The sequence below is a fragment of the Buteo buteo genome, chromosome 24 (genome assembly GCF_964188355.1).
Source record: "Buteo buteo chromosome 24, bButBut1.hap1.1, whole genome shotgun sequence".
Lineage (NCBI taxonomy): Eukaryota > Metazoa > Chordata > Aves > Accipitriformes > Accipitridae > Buteo > Buteo buteo.
Genome location: NC_134194.1, coordinates 19,604,391 through 19,627,841, shown reverse-complemented (window position 1 = coordinate 19,627,841; position 23,451 = coordinate 19,604,391). Strand labels below are relative to the sequence as shown.

The 23,451-nt window shown below is 40.7% G+C and overlaps 1 protein-coding gene across 5 annotated transcripts in view; it reads left to right on the top strand.

Annotated features, from left to right (window-relative positions):
• The first annotated feature begins 616 nt into the window (after positions 1 to 616).
• Positions 617 to 23,451, top strand: part of FBXW11 (F-box and WD repeat domain containing 11) — a 77,990-nt gene continuing 55,155 nt past the window's right edge. Inside the window, exons 1-3 of one of the 5 annotated variants that reach the window (XM_075057124.1) lie at positions 633 to 732; positions 9,475 to 9,554; positions 17,517 to 17,618. In XM_075057124.1, coding sequence (XP_074913225.1) covers positions 17,568 to 17,618 — 51 coding nt within the window. In that variant the 5' untranslated portion in view covers positions 633 to 732; positions 9,475 to 9,554; positions 17,517 to 17,567. Of the gene's footprint in view, positions 733 to 9,359; positions 9,555 to 17,516; positions 17,619 to 23,451 lie in introns of those variants that run through there. The other 4 variants (XM_075057122.1, XM_075057126.1, XM_075057123.1 and 1 more) reach the window with 4 other exon arrangements.

Sequence of the window (23,451 nt, the reverse complement as noted above, 5' to 3'; positions counted from 1 at the left end):
GGCTGCCGGAAGGTTCCGCTCTCCCTCCGTCGGCCTGGGTGGGAAAGCAGGAAAAGGACACCACGCCAGCTCCCGGCTCCGTCCTAGGACACCAAACCCGACCGGGGCAGGACGAGCTTAGGGAACCCTCGTCCTCGGGAGCCTGCCGAGAGCAGCCGCCGTCCCGCTCGGGCCCTCCTGCTCCCTCTCGCCGTTCAGCCCCCCCCGCTCCTCCCGCCTTGGGGCCGAGGCGCCGCTGCCGCTCTCCCGGGAGCGACGGCCACCACAGCGGGCACGGCTGAGGCCCCGCGGCGGCTGCCATTCAGACCGGGGCCGCCCCGCCGAGGCCTACCGCCGGCGGGCGGGCGGGGGGACCGCCGCGTCTCCCAGCACCGCCTCCCCCCCCCCCTCCCTCCCCTCCCGCCGCCGCGGGGCACGCCGGGAAGCCTCCCGCAGCCAATAGCGGCGCGGGACCGCGAGGTCCGCCGGGAGTTGTGGTCGGTTAGTGAGAGGGAGCGGGAGCGGGTGACGCCTCTCCTCTTCCGGGCGTCGTGACGTCGCGGAGGACGCAGCGTGCGTGCGGCGGCGGCGGCGGTGGCGGCGGTGGGGGGGGGGCGGGAGGGCGAGCTGAGCGGCGGCGGCGGGGCCTGGCGGGCGCGGGGAGGCGGCGGGGGCGGGCGGGGCGCCGCGGCGGAGCTGCCCGCCGCTATGGAGCCCGACTCGGTGATCGAGGACAAGACCATCGAGCTGATGGTGAGTGACCCCCGCCTCCCGCGCTGCCCACCCCCCCTCACCACCCCCCTCCTCCTCCCCTCCGCCCGCCGGCAGGCCCCGCCGCCGCGCCCGGGCCTGCGGGGGGGGCCCCGCCGCCGCCGCCCCGCTGAGGTGACTGTGGCCAGGCCGCCCTCGGCCCCGGCCCGCTCCTCCCGCCGCCCCGCTGTGTGTGTGTGTGTGTGGGGGGGGGGATCCGCTCCGCTCCCCTCCTCCACCGCGGCCGGCCGGCCTCCCGGCGCAGGCCGGGGCGCGACGAGCCCTTTAATGCTATTAAAAGGGTAGAACTAAAAATAATAAACACCCCCTCCCCAGCCCCCCGAAAGCAGGACCGGTCCGGGAGGCGCGGAAAATCGCTTCCCCGCTGCGTTCAGCCAGAGTCAGCCCGCCCCAGCGGGTGATGGGGGCACGCTGCAAAAACCGAAACCGAAATGCCCCGGAGCACCACGGCGGTGCGGGGATCGTGCCCCCCTCCCCCAAAAAAAAGCAAAAAAAAAAAAAAAGCTGCAGCGTCTGGTTCCCGGCCGGGGCCTCCCCCCCCGCCGGAGTCCCCGGGGCCCGCCCCGGTGCCATTTGCGAGAGGCTGGCGGGCCCCGGGGGGGGACACACACGGATTTAAACTTCCAGCGTGAGGATTTGGGGCTCCTTCAGCAGCCGTGCCCCTCGGGTCGGTGTTTTTTTTGGGGGGGGGGGGGGCAGCTCCCGTCTTCCCAGAGCAGCACCGGTGCTGGAGCTCCGGTCCGGCCAACACGGTATTATCTAACTAGACCTAATGGGTGTATTTGTTATAGCCCCTAATTAACGCTTACGCCGCTAAATTCGGGTTAGTGGAGAGGCGGCCAGATGGAAGCAATAGAAAGAGAAGGGTTTGGTTTATTTTAAAAATAAGCAGATCTTAGCTTTCTGCAGCCAAATATTAGGGGCCCTAGTTTTACTGCCTTTAGGGATGAATAAATTTAAGTTAGGCGCTGAGAGAGAATAATAATCACTAAATATCTTCTAATTTGTTTGTCGTAAGCATAATTTGCTTTCACGTACAAAATGTCATGCAGCAGTGCAGAATTGAGTGGTAAAGTGCAAAAATTTGCTTTTAAGGCACTCTGAAGGTGAGCTGGGTTCAGTGGAGACATTAAATTTTTTTTTTTTTTTTAACCGGTAGAGTCCTTGCTAAACTACCTGATCTGGAAAATACGAACTTTCTTCCAGTGTTGTCTGCTCTCAAGAAGCAGAAATTTAAAAAAAAAAAAAAAAAAAAGGGAAACCCAAAAAACCTTTGTGATTCTTTCTGTATTTGTTGCTGATCACTGAGGCCAGTAGCTTAAAAGCTGTTCTTAACCAGCCTCCTTTCCTGATCCCTATCGATTTGGTGATCTTGCACTGGGTGACATCAGAACAGTTTCCACGTTAGTGGACTGCAGCATCGAGGACAGAGGCTGGGGGCAGCTGTGTGGGTATCTGTTACAGGATGAGTCGCCTACAGAAAAGATGTCTGCTAAATTTCCGAGGTGTAAAGTGAATTCTAGTGGCTTCTTTCCTACCTGGGACAGAGGGTTACTAATACTCCTCAGCCTAGGGTTTTGTGAGGTGCCAAAGTAGCATTTGAGGCTGGAAGGTACGTTTGCTTTGCTCAACTTTCTTGTGTGTCTTTCTGTAAATGCTCTCCCTTTTTAGAAGTTTCTTCTATTTGGGGCCAAGTTGTTAGCAGGCAGAAGCAAAGGTAACTTTTGCTGATAATAATTGCACCCTATATTTACAGTTGGACCTGGGAAATGTGCTAATCGATGCAAATATCAATGGGGCTACTCGGATTTTTATTACATAGTAGCAGATTTAAGAAACAAATTTTTCTCTCTTTCACAAGAAATTAGTAAATATAAAAATTCAATAAGGCGAATGATTAATTCTGTAGTTTCCTGTAAAAAATGGTACTCTCTAAAATGTAGTTGGTAGTTGAATTTAATTTTGACTGTAGTGGAGGCCTGCACAGAAACACTTGTGTTTGAGTGTAAACGCTTCACTAAAACCATTGAAAGTCATTCCTAAATGAAGGCATGGCTCAGAAGTTTTGCCTTCCTGTGCGTTGTAGAAGATAAGATTCTCTGGAAGATTTGTTTAAATACACAAAGCAGAAGTAGAAGCTGTATTGACTGAGTTTTCAGTCAGTGATTTCAGTATTATGTGCAAACTCTTGTATCGGTTGTTAATGCTGGTGGCAAACATCCCTAAACCAGGGACTGTCCTAGTGTGTCAGACTTAGTGGGATGCTTTTCTTTTTAAGAATGTTATTGTTTACTAAAAGCAGGATGTTCTATGCCTCTCTTTGATACAGGAGATTGGTTTTGATGCGCTTGGGTACTCGGATCACTTCCCTCCAATGCCAAGGATGAATCTGTAGTAAATACAGGAGTAAATGTATGATGCAAAAGTACTGAGGAGCAAATACACTATCATTCTGAGCGGCTGATAAACAAGAGATAATGTGTCAACATGTTAATTGCACAAAGTTTCAGAACACGATGTTCTAGCCCTCAACTGTGCCTTCACTGGATAGATCATTTGCATTTATTTAAAGAAAAATCAGTCATGGAAATAATACTGTTCTATTTTTAAAGCTGGAATCTAAGGGAAATATTTGAAGGTTTCAGAGTGACAGTTTTCATTTGCCGTATGAAGTTTTAGTGAGTGTTCTGAAGTAACTGTATCTTTTAGGACAGTTTAAGGCTTTACATCTCTTGCTCTAGTTTTGCAAATCATGTCATCTAGCCATTTTAGCGGTGATGAGCAACTGATTTAGTGATGACATTCGTTTCATGGCTTTCATTTGCAGATGCTATCTACGTCTATGGGCAGGATACCCATTGCCTGTAGGGGTGATTTCAAGAGGGCACGAGGCCTCAAAGTTTAGCTTGTGTCGACTGCAGGAGGTCCAGATCTAGGCTAACAGCATATCTGATGGGGTTGTTTTTAGTTTAGATACCTTTGTACTTAGGCTGTCTCAGTTATAAATGTTTTGCGTGAGTGAGCAAACTATTAGAAAATGAGTAGTAAGGGAGTAATCCAGAACAGATGGAGGGCTAGCCAGAATGATTGAAAGGGCTCTTTCTTCCCCTGGTTTTGATTTTCTCTGTGAAATTAGATAACTGTAACCTTTTTGCTCTTTTGAAGAACCAAACGTTTTTCTTTCTTAAGGTGAAGTACCAACAAGAATGCTCTGTGAAATAGGTTTTTTTTCCCCTATAGATTCTGAGTTGTGTATAAAATCTGTATTGTTCAGTTTATATGCATTTGCCTTCAATACCTGCTAAAAGCCTTGTGTTTTCATTTTCTCAGGAAGCTTCACTGAACCATACCTCTGTTGTACACGCAGACTTTCAAAGTAGGGGGTAATTAGCTTCTTAGTTTGTATTAAAGTGGTTTTAAAAGTATGGCAAGTAGTTTTTTTTATACAGGTTAAAAGGTATGCATTTATGGGGGGAACTGCATGCAGCATAAGATGTGGACAGTATAAAAAAAAAAAAGAAATCTATTGCTCCCAGGCTATTGTACCCAGCAGACACCTATGGGACATGGTTACTGAAGCAGGAAGCCAACTGTGTGTAAATTCTCACCCTTACTGAGCTTATTATCATCTGTCTTTCCACTGTGTCCTTGGTGCGCGTGCCGTTCTCCAAACACAGATCCCTCTGCTGCAGAGCTGGCAGTTTAAATTCAATACAACACTGCTCCGTGTAGTAGCACGAAAGGGTTATGGAAAGACTGTGCTGAGGAATCAAACTGACAAGCACTTGTTTACACTGTATTATCATTTGTATCTTAAAGTTATACATATGGAAAGTACTCTTCCTAATATACTGCCTTCATTGTCTAGAACGTCTTTCTCTGTCTCTCATAAAAGTGTCCAGTGTTTAAGTGCCTCTGTAAATAATAAATGAAGAACTATAATTGAATATCTTGCCAAAAGTCTTTCAGTTTCTCCTGGCAGAACTTTGATGTGAGCTGAAGGTCTTCAAAAGGTAACAAACTCAGAATAAAGTATCTCACGTAGGCATGCCTTGCCAGCAGCAGCTTCCTCCGTAAATCATGCCAGCAGTACCTGAAGTTTCTTGGGTTAGTGCAACTGGAGATGGCTGTGCCCCCAAACTATTTAAAGCTTTACAGTGCAAAATAAATCTTAGCATTCTGTTTGGAAGCTAAAATGCAGCTGCTGTATATATCTCAGTAGGGCTGTAACGTTCTGGCTTTTTTCTTCCCTGTCTCAATCATTGCAAGCCAAGCAGGCGGTTACATTTTTCTGAATTTTTTTCCACATGTTCTTAGAGGAATCCTTCAAAGAGTTTACTTTCATGGTGATAGAGATACGGACAACAATCATCTTTGCATCTGAAACAAAGAAAGTAGTGTTCTAGCTAAAATGTGGCTGGTTCTTAGTCAAATGCTGGGAGTAGACGGAGAGTTAGTAAGATGTTTGTAAACCTGTGTGTAAACTAGTGCTTTCTTCAGTAGGATAACAATCTCTTTGCAGTTATCTTTTTTTTAATCTTCAGTAGCTAAGTTAGCGGAGTTGAGAGCTGCATGTCAGGCATTAAAGCATGCAGTCGATGGCATGCTGGACAGTTTCATACGTGGGGGCTAAAAAGGAAATGGCTAGAGCAGATATCTGAAGAGGGTTAGATGGCTGTTAGGAAGGCACAGATGAGCCTTTGGGGCAGAGGATGCAAGATCTGTGCTGCTGCACAGGCTATCAGAGTGATAGTCACATTTCAGAGAGTGCCTGTAAGAGGAAGGATGCAAATATAAAGAGAATAGATTGCTGTGACTTTGGCAGCGGTGCAGAAAGTGGGAAGGAAGAGCTTAAGAAAATGAATTAGAGCAAGGCAACTGCATTTAGAGCCAGCAGAGTGATGATGAAGTGAGGGAAGTGGACAAAAAAGTGTGGAAAGCTGTATCTTTTGGGAGGGGTTAGGTGAAACGATAGACTGATTGGGGAAATGGGGTGGCAAAGGGAAGAAGGAGAGAATACAAAGATGCAGAAGAGGGGTTATAAAGAAAAAAGTTACGTGAAGCTTGTGATCATTATGGCAGCAGCCATCAGTTTATACAGGCGAAGGAACACTGCAGAGGCTCCATTTGTAGGGAAAATTCTGAAACTAAATTGCTTTTAGTTCTTAACAGAAAGAAGACTAAATGGGGAGACTAAACGCTGGTGTTTCACCAAAGGCTTCTTAAATCTCATTCGAGATTCAGAGATTTTTTTTTTGCCTCACAATGCAGTTAAATTTTGTAACGTTACTAAATTCTCCAACCTTTGCAACAATGCTGAGCAAGTGAGATCCAGCAGAGAAAGTTCCCTTGCTGCCTGAAACATGTGTACAGCTTCCTGTGTGTGTGAGCACTGCTGGGCGCGTTGCGTTTCAGGGCGATGTGTTGCCTGTGAGCTCTGGCTTGGGACCAGGAGGTCCTGAATTGTGCTCATAAATCCAGTGTCCAGGTGTCACTGTGGAATGAGAGCACATCTCTGCAGGCATGCTGGTATGCGCGCCAGCTGCCCTCTCTGAAGTGCTATTGGGTTGCTCCTTTAAAAAGTTGTAAAGCACATGTATGCCATTTCTACATTTCAGACCGTTCTGACTGTATCCCTTAGGCAGAGTTGTTGAACGTTGCTAAAAATTTGGGTCACCGATGAGCATTGAAAGCAGCATCTCAGCAAAACAAACTGCCTTGTTACAAGCTGTACCCTTAGAGAGAATTGGAAATGTTCTTTGAAGAATGGATGTACCCTTTCATTTCATGTGTGTTTTCTAAAACACCTTTGCTTCTTGTTAAATCAACTTGATGTATGTCTTTTGATGCGTTACGTTTTACTGCTGTGGAGTTTAGAGGTCACTGTTGCTTTGGCATTTTCAGTTTCATCTTCCTGTGCTGCTTTGAGTGCTTGTGCAGCAGCGTGCAAAGTGAGATTGCTGATGGGTTTAAAATGAAATGGATGTTGCAGCAAACGTGCCAATGAGGGAAGAATGATGTGTGGGAGAGAATAAGAGACCATGGTTATAAGAGGGCTACTCTGTGACAATTGTTTTTGTTGCAAGGGAGAAAATAAATTGAAGGGAAATGAGAATATTTACTGAGTTGTTTAAACTAATGCTGATTAGTAACAATACTTAACATTCCAGCTTTTTTCTCTGGTGATGTTGTCTTTATACTAATGCCACTGTTTATGTTGTTATATAATCTGATTTCTCGGTTTGATTTTCATGGTATTGGTAGTACTTCATTATTCACAGAAAATCCACTTTTTCTGGAAAATCCCTTCCTTCCCCAGTTTATTGGTGTGTTTATGAGCTCAGCAGTGTGACATCTGACAGCATACTCTGTTTTCCTGTACTACTTCCACACATTTCCCAGTATGAGTAGTGCATGGCTGAGACCAGATAATGCAAAAATAATGCAACACAATTTGTATTTTAACAACAGAAAAGCACTGACTCTTTTTGGAAACTTAATTTGCTTCTCATGCAGGCTAAATTAACAATGGAAGCTTTTGAAGGCATGTTGTTTCTTCATTGCTTTGTTAATCCAGGTCCCCTCAGGACGTGCATCCCTGTACTTCTACCCCAGAAAATGAACATTTTTATTGAGGATCAAAGAGTAGTTCAGCTTCCTGGGCTCATTTTTTGTATGAATACAGACAGAAGTTTGTAAAATGTAGGATTCCTTGTAGATTTGTAGATTCGTAAGATTCCTTGCTAGGAATAGGGACTGATGTGCTTTTCTGGGTAAAATGGTAAAGAAAGGCTTTTCGGATCAACTTTTAGTTGTGGCAATGCTACAAGGTTTTGTTTTGTTCATTGATTTAGAGGAAAAACACAACTATATATTCAGTGTTATGAGTTGTGGGCTTGTGTTCTGAGTTTCATACTGTTGAGGAGTTCTTGAACATGGAGTTTTGTTACAAAAGAAGTTGTGACAACTTGTGTTCAGGTTGCCTCGCGCAGTGATACCTTGTTCAAATCTTCTATCTTTTTCAGTCATGCCAATTTAAAGATTTCAGACAAAAATACAGACAGCTTTTTGAAAATCTATACTCAGAATCTGTTTGCAAAATTTAAGTTACAATTACAGCTTGTATTTGATAGAGAATCTTTCAGGCAATTCTATTTGGGCGACGAAGGACTAGCCAGGGAAACTTGCTATTCAGGCTGTCTCCATCACGCCAGTACTTCTTGAGACAAAAATCAGAGCTGTGCTGTAACACTTGCAAATACTTTTAAGGAATGCCTTCATGGTGAAGTGCCTCTCTTTCCAACACCCTGCTGACTCTGTTGTGACTTAGCAAATCAGTATGTTATATAATTTTGGTAGCTGGCTTCTTACTGAGCTATATTGTACCCTTAAAATTCTGAGTCATATGCCTTGACATCTTATCACTTTACTTGGCAGCCTTAAAAATCATAGGTTGGACACAGTATCAGGCTTACAGCGCTGCTTTGTCCTTGCAATGTCGCCCTATAATCTTTTGCTTTACCAGTGGTAGAAAAGCAGAAAATTGCCCCACGATGAAGATGCGCCTTTCTTCGGGTAGCTCTGGGCAGTCAGGGACATGACTGTCTTAGAGACAGTGTCTTGGCACAGCTGCGAACAATGGCAGTTTCTCTGACTCTTTGCCGAGCTGCTGGTGCTTTGAGACGTGGAGCAGGGTTGTGGAGGCTGCAGAACGCTTGGTTCAGCTCTCTGGAGGGGTTGGAGAGCAGAGGAAAGGGTGAGAGGCAGCGGCGGCATATTCTTCTGTGGATGTTGCAGCATTATGTTATAGAAAATGTTGCTGTTGCTTCTGGCTGCTGTTAGGGGAAATTTTGTAGGCCACATCTCAAACTTTTTGAAGATCTGACTGGAAGGCACACAGTCTGGTCTCTCTAGGATACACTTTCTGTTACACACATAGTATGGGCTTTCCGCTGACTCCCATCTTCTCTTAGATGTTATTGATACAGCTGCTTTAAATTAGTCACCTATACTCTTAAGTGTACTGCTGAAAGTACTGGATGAAGGCCTTTTATCATCTTGCTCAGTAAGAGGTGACTTTTTCTTGTCTTGGGAGTAGCATGCCTTGGCTTACTCTCCTCTAGTTTTAGCTTGTTTTCCAGAGACACAGCGATGCTGAAAACTTACTGAATTCAGTGCTGTCATTCAGATCATAAATGTCTTGAAGACTCCATCTTTGTGCTGCAGATATGTAAGGCAAGTTAGATCATTTTGAGCCTGGAAACAGGGAAATAATCATTACAATAAAATGCTTTAGAGCATGTATATGGCAAATTAGGAGAACTGTACTGAACTGTTTTGAAAACCTGTGTGACCATTCTGGCAGTTCATGGAGCAGGCTCATGAGGTGTAAGCTGGCAGTTGAAGCTTTAGCATTTTACTTCGTTATTTGCATTGTAGTTTCTTCTCATCTTCCTTAATCTTTGCAAAGTGACCTGTAGCCCCAAAACACTGCTGAGCATTGGGTGTTTCAGGGCAGGGGAAAGCAATTTCTTGTCCCTAAAACCGTTTCTTTGTCTTAGATCCACCAATCCGATGACCCCACTAACGTAGTCATTACTGGACTGGTAAGGTGCCTAGGCTGCCTTGTCTCTCTAACAGCATTAGGAGTACGTAATTGGGATTTCGTTCAAGAAAGAAGTAGATACACCAAGCTGAAGATGATTGGCTGCTCTCTTTTAACAGACAAGTCTGAGAAGGAAAACCCATTCGAATCCCCTTTCATTCTGGATTGGTGGATCTGAAGCCCAGAAACAAAGTTTCAGGTAAGAAGTCACCCTGTACTATATCTTGCTGCTTCTGCTTAGATGAGTTTGTCCGCAAATTCAGTATCTTGCTTTAACTGCTTAATGTCCCTAAAGTGTTAGAACACACCAAGTTAGGTGCTGAGCTTAGAGTAAGAAAGGGCATATTCAGTAAGTGCACATGCAGTTTATTAGGAAATTGCAAATCTACTGTGAAAAACAGACCTAGGAACATAAGGTAGACTTGCCTTCTGTGGAGCTGGAAAGCAGTATCTACAGGTACAGGGGCACTAAGTGAACAGCTTACAAATCCTGCTTCTGAAAGGAGAAAGCAACCTTACCAATGACTTTGTTGAACTTCTCAGTCAGGTTCAGGAAAGCAATGGCTATCTGTTCTGATTTCTAGCCATGTCCTCTGATGAGTTCATCAGAAATTTAGAGAAGTTGTCTACTTGCTCGTAGTACAAATTCCAGTAGCTTTATCCTGCTGAAATGCCATCTGAAATCTTGTTGTGGGCAGCACTTGGAGTCAGCCTTTTAAATCCTTGAAGAGATTTCAACATAAAGTTCCGTTCCTAGTTGTTTTCAAAGCATAGCTGAGCCAGCTGCAAGGCACGGTTTTCAAGATGAGCTTTAAAGTTATAGTGGGTTTATTTCAGAGTAAGGGAGTGTGGTTGTATTTTGAGTCACGTTCATCTGAGATTTTGAGATGACTGTAAAAGGCTACAGCATGTTATCTTAAAGACAAGTTTGGAAGGTATTTGCGTGTCTTAGGAAAGAAAGCGGGGTCCCTGGCTGATAGGAAAATAAAGTTATGCAAGTTGAATACCTGGTGCGAATGGGAGACCTGCACCTCTCCTAATGCCCAGCTTTATTGTAAGTTAGTGCTTTAATGAACTTGGCAACTTATTTCTAAAGTTAGTACGAAGCAGTATGCCTCAATTCCTTTTGATGTTAATAGCAATAACACTAAGCCGCTTGAGTGTTCTCTTTTGTAGACAGCTATTAAAGCAAATTTTAAGGCCTCAATATTTAATCTACTGTAGAAAAAACTCTTGTAGGTGCTGTTGATCTCATATTGTTTTAGCTCTGCGTTTGTTTTGCTGGCGTGGTATTTTGTGCAAAAATTATACTTGAATTTAATTGATGAATGCATATATAATGAATTACTTGTGCACAAGCTACTGTTGTTTCCTGGTTTGATTTTTTGAGGACTTGAATTTGTTTTTGTTAGGGTGGAGAAGTCTTGGGCATGCGTAACTCTTTAAAAAAAATCTGTGGGAAAATCTAGGGGAAATACTCATTAACCTTAGTCTGACACATTTCTTGCAGTCTCATCTACTACCAAATTGAATTTGTCCCGCACACCAATCAGGCTCACCTTGGAGTTAACACTGCAAAATAACATCTTCCCGTGGAATATTTGCTGTTCAGGGTGTGCCTTTTTCTAAAATGAGAGAATGAGGAGGCAGAAGTGAACTTGACATCTTTAATGATAAAAACTGAAAAGAGGAAATAATTTAAAATACGCTGGGGCGGGGGGGGGAAGAGGAAGCATAAACGTGTACTCCTGATTAAGATACCCGATGTTATGATATTTAATATTGCTTAACTTTTTGAAACATGGAACAGTCCTATCAAAGGCAGCAGTAAAGCTAAGTTGAATTTGAGCGCAAGCATATGCAAGTTGGAGGCTTAGTTCTTGCCCAAGTTTTGAATCTTACATTTCAAAAAGTAAAATGTGAGTCAGCTATCAAAGGCTGTGTAAATATTCCTCTGCAGCATTTGGTGTACAAACCCTGAATGTGAAGCTAGCACTTTATTATGTGCTGAGCCCAGACTTCATATGCATTTAAACTTGTCAAGTTAAAGTGCACGCTGCCTTGTCTATATTAGATTTTTAGATGGGGTTAATATTATTTTTAGATTGTGTTAGACCTCATCCTTAAAAACTTAGCACAGAAAAGAGTCTAAGACAACTTTTAACTTCTTAGACAAGTTTCAGCCACATTTTTCTAAGTGTTTAACTTAAAAGTTTCTACTATTTCAGTTGGCAGTGCTAGGTCTGTTTTCCGAGTTTCTCTTCCCCCCCCCCCCCCAGTTATGATTTACTAAGAGCAGGTGTGCAGCTGTCTGTAGATGTCTGTAACACCTCTGTTCCTGCTGCATAAAAGCATAGGCAAGCCATTTTTCTTTTGAAATGGCCTTTTTTATGTAGCATAGGATATGTTAATGCAGAAAGGAATATCACACTTCTGGAGTTTTGAAACTGAGAATTGGGATGTACGTACATGAAGGAAGCAAGGGTTAATCTAAATACTGCGTATTTTGGAAAATTTAGGTTATTTCAGTTAACATTCAGAGTGACTTATGTAAACATACTGGGATTTTCTTCCTAGTCTTTTGTATCTTCCTGAAAACGAGCTACCGCAACTCATGAGTCTTATCCTGATGAATAAATTATAATGGAGTAAGATTGTTGTTATATTCAAAGAAAGCGTTTAATCTTTTCTCCATTGAACCCATATTCCTTTTGTAGCATTCATTTGGTTGTAGCAAACGCGTACTTTGATCTTCAGGAGCAGAGTGGGACTGCGTTATCGATCACCCTTCTGTGAATTCATTGTCCTATCTAGAAGAACGGTGTGGTAATGAGGAGAATTTATCTGATAATTTATTTCCCTTTGTCTTGCTTTAAATTTCCTGATTCCTCACTTAGTGTTTTTCCCCAAATGCAAGAAATGTACGTGCAGATCTTGAATGGTTATTGGAAGGTTGTAACATCGAGCGATTTTTATTTTGAATGGCAATCATTTAGCTAAATAGATTTTTCTAATGGAAGTGTGCCTCAGCTATTGGTTACCGATTTTTTTAGAATGATCTGATAACAATAAAGGAATAATCAAAAACATTTCACAAGTTAAAATGACCTTGCTACTCTGTGAATACTTATTTTTGAGAAATTCACTTTTGCATTTGTAGTTCATTGAAGGACAGAAACGCAAGAGTAAGTTACACCTAAGACAACTTTCTTGATCTGAGAATGTAGCCGTTCTTAAATTGAAGCAGAACACTTGAATGCATATGTAAAACTCCATGGATTTTGGAAATATATTGTATGAATGGTACTCAGCCTTCCAAATCAGACACTCAAGACTGGATGTGAGATTGCATTTTGGACATGGAAAAGGTAGTGATGTGATGGCACCGATTCCAACAAACTTGTATGGTGCATGTGAATACACTGCATCTCTCAAGGGACAACTTGGTTTAGAAATGAGAATAGGAAGAGTACCAAGTACTACTATTGGTCTGACGTAAATTGTTTCTTTGTTTACGAGTACCTCAGCAAAGATATTAAATGTTGTACCAAAATGCGCAGCATAGTGAATGTGTTATCGTGCCAAGCCAGGCTGTCACTTGTGGAACACGTGTATTTGTGTTACATGCATGCCCTCACACTTTATTTCTGATTAAGTATTCACACTTAAGAGTATACTTTGACATTTTTACTTTTCCGCTTCTTGCAAATATCCAGACTACTTGTTCTGTTATCTCGTTGGTTCAACACTGCTCTGCTTGTCACTATTTTGAATAAATCACTTGAAGTAAAGACACCAGGTAAGATCTGGATGATATCCCAGCTAGCAAAAGGGGATGGAGTTTGAGTAGTTGGCAACTATTCCCTGCCGAGTGTAAAATAATACTGAAGGCCTTTGAACAGTGTTACTGCTTTATGTTTTTTTATGTCTTATTGTGGTTAATGCTGATTTTTGAGAGACTAAGATCTGAGCTTGATATTAAATTTGACTTGAGAGCATATAGCTTTCATAAACGGTCATACTGTCCTTAAGTCTAAGTTTGCTTTTCAGAATACCCCTTTTTGCAGCATTAAATCTGAGCTACTGGGGAATGTGCCTGTCATTCCCAGCCATAGAGAGGGTTTTAAGTAACAGCAGTTACCCCATGAATTTTTCAATATTAAGTGTTAATGGAAATGAAGAAGTATCAGTTCTGTTGGTCCAGGCCTAAATCAAAGTAAACTGAACAGTAAATTACTGATGTTGAATAGCACGTGAGTTTCTTATAGCTAAAAACCTGAAGAGAATTCAGAATGAAGGTTGAAGTTTTTTGGTTGTACCTTTTTTGCCAGTTGGAGTCCCTATTCGTAGTCCTTCAGACATCCAGAACGTGAACTAACCTTACTGAGGAGCTGGCTTGTCACAAGAAAGTTGGGAAAAGCATTTCAGACTTTGTAAAGTCTTTTAAAATTTAAATTTTTACTCTTTTAAAAACTTTCAGGATTTGTAAGCTTGAATGATTTGTTAGGTTCTTATGTTCAATTTCGTTTTGTAATAAACTGCAGAAGAAACAAGTTGCAGGAGGAGTGAGTTTGTATAATTAGTAATGCTCTTTAATAAAATGGAGTAATTAGCTCCTTCATTTGATTTACTGTGTTTTTCTTTGAAATTCCAAAATACCTCCCCTCACCAGTCTTTTTTGGACTCTGTCTAGAAACTGATTTTCAAAAGCAAGGATATTTTTGCCTTAAAGAACATAATTTCCCAAACTGAAAACACACCAATAAATTTTGATTCCTTAAATTATCTTGTGTAAATAAAATGAATGCGGTGAAAAATTCTGAGTTTTGTAAATACTTTATAAAACTTCCAGCAATAAGGCTTGGTTATGTACATGCTGTCATTCTTATTTATGACACTGCAGTATTTCCATCACTGGATATCAAAGGTGTATTAGTTCCATCAAGATCACAGGCTATAGTCTGTATTCACTTCTTGAGCAATTTAGTGGGCTTTGTAGGATAAATGGGAGATTTTTAATTTTTTTTTCTTTTTTGTTAAAGGGTAGGAAAGTGAGGATTTCTGTTTGGATGTAACTCTAAATTTCAGATGCACTGAAATGAAAGGTTTCTTGACTTTTTACAGTGCTTTAACAAAATAGCAGCACTGTACACCTGAGAAATACCAAGGCGAATAGGTTTCGGGTTTGGTGTTTTTTTGTTGTTGGTTTTTTTTTTTGTTTGTTTGGGGGTTTTTTTGTGTGCCTCCATCCTCTGAGTTACCACCTACAAAAGTTGATTTATTGGAGGAACACTGCTGTGTGCTTTACTATCAATATAAGAAGTTCTTAGCATCTGACCTTTAAAGACATTGAAGCATATTCCTTTTTTTTGATACTACTGAGAATTTATAGTTTTGAATGCAAGTGCAAGAATTTGCATAAGTTTCTTAAATTTGAGATTTAAGATTGAAACTTAAATCTTGAAATGTAATTCCTGAGGCTGGACCACCAAAGCAGTTCTTTGTGTATAGAATTGCAGTGTATCATATAAAAATAAAATTAATGTCTCAATCTTTCCAAACATAAGGCATCTAAAAGATCAGAATGAGGGTTTCTCTATTTGTCTTTATTCTTTCAGCATCATTTACTCCTTGCCATGAAGCTGTAAAGCCCCTCTTTCATCTGCTTGCTTCTCCCCTGCAAGTAGTGCATTCAGATGAACAAACAGCTATCTTAATGTGAGTTGATTAAAGCTCTGCATTGCAAATTAGTTTGTTCCTTAAAATTTGAGTTTTGATTTGCTTTATCTTAACCTGTATGGTTCTGTTTTCTGCTGGTGGGATTGACACTGGCTGATATGTGCATTTAATATTATGCCTGTTGGCCAGTGTCATTTTCCCTTTCCCAAACTTTATTAAATAGTGCTGTATCTCCCTGGCATCCTGACGAAAGGCAAGTGGAAAGTGAAGGCATAAGTTCAGGCTCTTGTTATGCAAAAATTAAATCTTTACTACACTATTATGCTCTTATTATCACAGTTCCTACACAAGCAGGGTCAAGAAATAACATGTCAGTGAGGCACACAAATATTTGCACGTTCCTGTTTTAGTGTGAAGTAGAATGGATTACTTAATTTGTGGTACTGTGCAATATCATTGCTACAGCTAAGTGTCCAGTGATTTTTATAAACAGTTTTATTCAGTGTTTCATAATACTGTGGAAAGGGGTTTGTGTGGCTTAAACTTGGCATGGAAATGGCCTCTGTGTCTAATGTATTTTTGAACTAAATTAAAAAATTGTTTTAAAGTTACCCATATTCCTCTTAAGTTCTTGAAGTTCAGCTTACTTAGCTAGAGTAGTTCCTAAAAGAAAACATAGTCTGTTAACCTAAATCAGTGATTTTTAGCTTACAGTTTTTGGATTCCTCTAGGTGTAGATTCATTATACAGATTATATACACAGTTTTGTACACCTTATCTGAAAACCTTAGGAGAGAAGTTTGTTGTGTTTCTTGATCAATGACTTCTGCTAAGTGATGTGAGCAGAATTAAAATTTTTACTGGGCCTGTACGTTTAAAAATGCATAAATTTATTTGGGCTTTAATAAATACCTGCAGTGATGCCCTGAATTTCAGCAGTTCAGTGTTGCAGAAACACCATTCAGGTATTGTGCCAAATATATGCACCCACTATATATGCATAGTACAGAACATCCATATGGAATTGCAACCTTCCCGCTGGATAAGAGGAGAGAGAATTCCAGTGTGGTTTGGTGCTGATAAGGTCATTCTTTTTCTGGTTTTGCTTTAATTTCTCTCCTTAGCACGGAGATGAAAATATTAGGCTTTCTTTTGTTTTATTCATAAGATATGAATTTTTTAAACAGATAATATGTTTTTAACCTCTTCAGTTGCTCTGGGCTCCCTCCTTCCCCTCATTGCTGGCACAAACTACTTTCCCTGAGTCTTCACCTCTGGTTATTCCACCTTCAACTTCGATCTGCGTGGGATTTTTTTTTTTTTAAAGATTTGGTGTTTGTTATAACTAAATTGGAAGCCTGTGTGAAAAGTATTGAAAACTAAGTCCTTGCCAAATTTTAGAGCTGGGTTTGTGCACTGCTTGATAGTGAGGAATTGAATCCTTATCCCTAACTTTATCTGATGATTATGTAGTGTATGTGCTATTCTGTCCTTAAAAGGAACTGTGAAATAATAGCACGGAGCTGTAAAAGGTTTGGGGAGTCTGTCTGCATCAAATTTCTTCAGCTTCAGAAAAGGAACAAAAAGGATTTCCAAACTTTTCTGAACTTCTAGTGTCAGCAACGTGGAGTCTGGTAGTTAAGCTTGGTTCTTTCTGGCTTGGGTGATGGTATGAGTAATAAATGTAGTTAGGGTATAATTTGGCTTTGCGATACCCTCAACTGATAATACAAACTTTTTTCCCCAATAACCTATTTAATCAGGATAACATGCATCTTGACTAAGCAGAACTTGGTCTTGCAATTTGAACTTAGCTAGGTGGTGTTCCTCTCTAAAAAATACTTAAATGTTTTTTTGGTTGTCAGTGTCCCAGTACATAGACTGTAACCTCAGAAGTTAATGTTGGCTTTGCTGCCAGAATAAATAAGCACAAATTGTTTGAGAAAGTTGAGACAGTGCGGGGTGCCAAACCCTAATTACCGAAGCTCTTCCAGGTTGTATTCTAAAGACTTGCCACCCTAATGAAAAGCTCCTGCACTTCTGTTCCCCAAGGGTGACTGCAAAGGTAAAAACCTCGCAAGCAATTACAGCCAGGCCAGTTTGCTGAGTAAGGCATCTTCCCCCGTTGCAGCAGAACTTCTTTTGTCGGTAGCGATGTGTGGAAGCACTGCTGAACTGATGGACCCAAACCGTGACAACTCTGATCCTACTGGTAGTAAGTTAAAATGTTCAGCTGGGCATTAAAGCCAAGTGGTTGCAAATGAGGAAAATCAGCTTGTTATCCTTGATAGGACAGAGGTATGGCTCATTTTCTGAAAAGGATCTTCAGTCGTTATTTTACCCTTGGCCGCTAACCTTGTGATTAATGTAGAAATAACTTAGATAAGTACCCACGTTAACATACTAATGAGTTGCCTGCCTTGAGTGATTTGTTGTGGCATCTAACTGCTTCTTCTCTTCCTTCCTTTTTGTCACCCTGCAGTGTTCTGTGCCAAGGTCTTTGTGGCTAGGCTGCTCCAACCTGGTAGAGAGCATGTGCGCACTGAGATGCCTGCAGAGCATGCCCAGTGTCAGATGTCTCCAGGTGCCTTTCTTCTTTCTTGTTGTAAATGTTATGCGTATGCTGTTGAACATTTGTTAAACTCCCAGGACTCTGTTTAATCAAATTGTTAAGTCTGCTAAATGTTTTTTGTGCATCCTTTTCTGAAATCTTCTACTTAACTGCATTGTAGGAGTGAATCTTAAGAGGGCTTTCTGTACAGTAGGTTCTGGCGGGGGGTGGTGAGCTTTTGTGTTTTATTGCCTGTTTACTGAAGTTGTGATATAAGTAGCATAGTTGTGCATGTTGCCTGCTACGTTTTGCTTTCTCATTTAATTTAAAAAATAACATAATGAGCTTTGCCATTTCTCTTAAATTGCAATGAACTGACTACCCTGTAATATTTGTGTGATTTAATTCAGAAAGGATAAGCTTTTATTTTCTACTAAGCGTGATCCTGGTTATAGCCTTACATTACAGTCGTTGCGCATGTTTGAATGCAGAATAGTTAGCATGGAGTCCTGGAGCTCTTTGGGTTACTCTGTTAACTTAGCTTCTTAACTTAAAAAGGGAAGAACAAGGGATGGGGGGGCTTACTCTGCATAGAAGACCACTAAATCTCAAGTTCTCTGTTGTTTTTCTTCTAGTAAGCTGTTGAAGCTGAGCCTGCATAATTTATAGATGGGGAATTGCTGCTGTTTCTTCACTGGTTTGGGAGGGATTGAAAATGATAAAAAGGGAGATTTTGATACCAGTTAACAATTTTCAACTCCCAGGATATTTACCTTGGAAAGAAAATGCAGACCATGTGTAGTAACTGCGTGGCACTTCCTAAAGTGTTTCTGAATGTAACATTTTCAGCAGTACATAACTGTTATTTAATATTAGTATCTTTTACAACAATAGCGTTATTCCGTGCTTCAGTCTTTCATGTGTACAAAATGATTACTTAAAAGAAATTGCTTTTGTGAATGAAAACTTAAACAAATTGAGTTTTGCTTGCAGTCAGTCCATTTCAGTTCAGACACTGGATAACATGAATGTCTTGCTTTAGAGGGTAACCATTTATTTCAAAATTTTTCATCTTGCCTGCAAAATGTGGCCACTTGAGTTCCAGCAAATTTGAGTTTCAGAATTAAAAATGTCTTCAAAATTTCTGTTAAAATACAAACATATTTTTGTTTGAATGCTTTGTGTTTCCAATTTTGAAATACTATTCAAACGGGCGGGGGGGGGGGGGGGGGGACGGACGGACCTGTGACCAAGGTAAACATATAGATGGATAATACAATTTTATAGAAATTGGCACTACCTCATGGCCAAATAATGGTTATAGTAGATGCTTATAGTCATGACAGGGCAAAGTCACAGAAGTTTGGTGTCTGTTTTGGGAATATTTACAAGCTAGTTCTAGGCTAAGATCTTCCTGCTCTCTTTCGCTGATCCGCAGCATTCACCCCCTCACTGGAAAAGTAAAATTAAACTTTTTTTCAGTGGGAATTCTGAAAATTTTTTTCTGTTGCGGCCTAACTTGTCATTGGCCAAAGAGCATCTCAGAATTTTTCAGCAAGCTGTCATAGTTGTTTTTAGGATGGATAGTGATGTTGGGAGTAGGTTGGATGGAGTCTGGTGGGATGGGTCAGTAATCGTTTCAAGGGTTGTTAATGAACCCTGGTGAGGGATGTGAGCAGTGAGCTCGAAACAATTGCTGCTTTGCTGTTAGGAGGCTGTTCTTCGGTGCAGACCTAGGATTGCAGTTGTATATTTTATTGCTTAATTTTTTTGCCTCCTCTTTACCTGACTTTTGAATTTGTGACTTATGCCTAACTGTAGTTAACAGTTCAAGAGCTCTTTCAGGATTGGACCGGTTTTGCTGTTAATAACTTTTAAATGGTAGGTGTAGATCTTGGTTTCATGGACTTCAGGCCTTGGGGAGGGCTAGCTGCTGGACCCACACACAGTGAATTTCAAAAAGACTCGTCAGGCAAGGGGGGTCCTTAACAAGCTCAGGTTCCCTACTGCAGCAAGGCCTGCATTTCTGCAAATACCTGGTTTGGAAATTGCAAGGGCTTCTTAATGATGAATCTGAGAACTTTGACTGCCACAGGTTTCTTATAAATCAGTTCTGGAAATTTCTCATCAGTTAGAACATCATGGCAAATGAACTGGTTTTTTTTACCCAACTTTTTATTAAAACAATATTCCAAACAAAAAAATCTATATATTAAATTGAAATAATAGTAAACCTATTTATTAGGAACACTTTTTTCTTTCTGTTACAGTATCTATCAGTAGGTACATAGTAGTTAACTGTAAATTGAACAGGTGAAAGTTCAGAGCAGGCTGGGCAGTAGATTAATTGATGCAGAATACATTGCATTACATCTGTTGATAATACTGATTACAGAATAAAATACAAAACAGTTTGTTCATGAATGTACTGCTTTATACACAAGATTTTTGGAAACCTATTATCACAGATGTGGTGTCATTTATAATTAAAAAGCATAGCTAATGCAGCTGTTATGTCAGGATGTGTCACTTTGAAAAATTTCTCAAACCTATATTGTTTTCAGGAATTGTTACAGATCTGTCAGCTTTCATGAAAACCACATCTGAAGTACGAGTTAATTTGTGTAGGCTTTTTGCTCCATGTGCCTGTAGGAATTTAACAATCCCAGAACTTTTTAAACTATATAATAGTAACAGCTGACAAGGTTAACAAATTCTAGTAATAAAGTACATCACTGCAAGGACAACCACATTTTTCAGGCTAGTGGGATTGCTTTGAAGCTGTTGGGAGCTCAGTGTGTGGAAAGAAAAAATTTTGTGTATCCAGCCTGTTGCACTTCAGGAGTTACTGAGGAGGGATTTTACCAAGGTGTTTGGCCCCTCTGTGTGTTGCAGGGCTTGTCCTTTTCTGCTGGCTGCACCCTCCTGATGGGTTGGTTAGAGAGTAAGAGGGATAACTGTCCTAAGCAGATACCTGTGGGGCATGCTACTTGGTAAGGTGTAGAGAGCGCTTTGTTGTTTTAAATTTTGTTCCAAAAGAAAGACTTTTTTTATTAAGTCTGTTTTTTGTAGAACTGCAACCAGGAGTAAGAGGTTTTGAATCTTTTAAAAGCATCTGTGGGAGATTTAAAAAAACAAAACCAACCAAAAAAAAACCAACAAAAAAAGGTTCTCCTTTCAAGTGTGTGACTCAGTGGTGCCCGCAGGGGAACTTGGAAGTGAAAGTGGCACCAGCTGCTTTTCCCCGTTTTTTTTATTTTTGGTACCATGACTTGCCCTTCATTGTTCCCTGAGCTATAGGCCCACATGTAAAAACAGGTAGGGCATATATGCCAGGAGATCTTTGTTCTGTAGCACACATTCAGTTAGCGTAATGATGATTAATAGGAAGTTTAACAAGGGAAATATAGAAGCCCTTCTGTGATTCACAGAAGTTATCTGGGAGTTGTATCTGTTATCTGTGTGTTGTGTGTGTAGTAATTAGTGAATTGACCAGAAAGAGGGGAAAAACCCCTAGTCTTAAATCTGGAGCCTTGTGGAATTTCTTCAGGAAGCTCTTATTCAGTCTTAGTGCTTTTTCAAACATTAGGGCTTCAAGAGTAATCTACCATTAGTCTAAAAGAAGAAAGCAGAGATTAGATTTACTCTTGCCTTTCCGTAATGTTCTCAGCAATCATAAAACCTAACTAGGCTCTTCTAAAATCAAGCTGTACCATTTAAGCAAATGTCCTCTGATGCCAGTGGATCGGAGGTAGTGTTCCAATTCTCCACAATTAGTCTGGTTTTGTATTCTGTGCTTTTTCTCACGAGAAATACTTACTTTCTGCATTCTGTGAGCTGTTAGTGAATGGAGGGGAGAGAGAGATAATTTATTAAAAAAAAATTTATTCCCATTTGTGGTACTTGAAGTTTGCTCTCATCTGTCCTGATTTTCAGTGTAATTAATAGTATTTGGAAATAAAATCCTTGACACTTATTATCACTTACTGTTGTACTGAAAAGCATATATTAAATGCCAGTTCATAATACTTGAAACTACTATAGATTCTGAGGCCTTATTTTTAACTACTTAATTACCTTTAATAAAGTTCTTGTACCAAGGAGCTTACGATTGTGAACACACTTGGATTCAAGTAGCTACTGTTTTCATCCTCTTTGATATGGATTTGATTGCAAGATTAAAAGTATACCACTCTCTTATTTAGGTTTTTAGAGAAACCAGTTGTGTAATGCAACCATATGGATACATCACCTTCCATAGCTTCATTCTCGTGAAGCATTGCGGTGGTTTTGAATATATTTTTTCACACTGATTTGGGAAATGGCTCCAACAGCGCTGTCATGCAAAGAGAAATGTCCAGTGTTCTTAGTTCTGTAAGTAAACATCTGCAGTGTGAATTGAAGACTAATCATTAAGCAACTGAAGATAAGTACTCAAACATGGCTTTGAATTATTGCATAATGTAGGATGTGATGAGATAATGCTTGGGGAATATGTTATTAAATAGAGGTAATGAAATTAACCTAGTAACCACATACTGCTCAACCAACTCTTTCTTCCCTGTATTCAGTTACACTTTTCCTTGGCTCTTTTTAAAGACATCACTGTATCTTTCTTTTAAAACTCTGCTTAGGTTTTTTCTTGCTTATTTAGGACCCCCCCCCAGCATATTGGGGTTTTCTGTACACTTTCCCTATATTGTCCTTAAAATTTTCAGCTTAATTGTATGTAGTGTCCTGCTCTTCCTTTTATGTTCATGTTTTGGGTATGTAGCTTGGAAGCTCTAACAGAGCAATGATTCACTACAGAAATAATAAACTTCTCACTTCCAGAGCTTCCAGTGTGAGAAGTTGACTTGTTCCTCCAGAGGCCAGGTCTTTCAATTCATATAGTGGCTTTCTTAAACTTGAAGCTACCCTGACTCCTCCCAGCCTGTTCTCTCAGTGGTCCGTAGGCTTGTGATAGTGTGCTTCACTGTCCTTTATCCTTAACTTCTGCACAGTGGGATGTCCAGCTCTGTAGGTTTTCCTTGATTTGCATTTTCATTCTTACACCATGTGTCCTGGTGATGGACAAGCAGTAGGAAGGTGACATTGACTTAGTTCTTGCCGGTGTCATTCCTCCTTATAGATTAAGACAGAGGTGTATTGATTTACTCTCCATAACTGGAAGCTGTCTTCACAAAAACATGGTCTTAAAAGCCTTTTGAATTGGCCAATTCATAATTTATTACTGTTCAGAAGAACTTACTATTTGCTAGTGGCAAGTGGAGTTCTGGAGCATTAGGGTTTTAATATTTATTCCTTACAATAGCATTCCTTGCAAAGGAGATTATTTGTTACCAATAAGGAATGTCAGTGCTATCACAGCTGAGCTGAGGCACAAAGGAGGAGGTTTATCTTCCTATTTATTGATGAGATACAACTTAGCATTAACTTGCTTAAGCTTGTATTTGTTATTTACTGATTTTGAGCTTCTGTTGGTTGATGTTTCTATTCAGAAACCGAAGTACAACAACGGAAACTAGTTGGAAAAAATTGTATTTAAAAACGAAGAATTTTGATTTATTGACATGAAAACTTCATCATCCTTTTATTTTTCACAGTACACATTCAGACACAAACATGCAGTATTCTTAAAATGACAATGAGTGCAGTAGATGCATTCTGCAAAAACCTTTTACGGTGCACGAAATCACAAATTGGAAAATGATGAATAGCCTGTTGCAGTGTAGTCTGCATCCTTTTGAAAATGTTACTCTTCTATGCAGCTGTTAAAATGAGTTGTCATAGCCAGACGACTGCTTTGCTGCTTCTGTTAGGTTTAAAGTAATTTACAAATACTTCTTCTGGTTTTCTGGTTTCT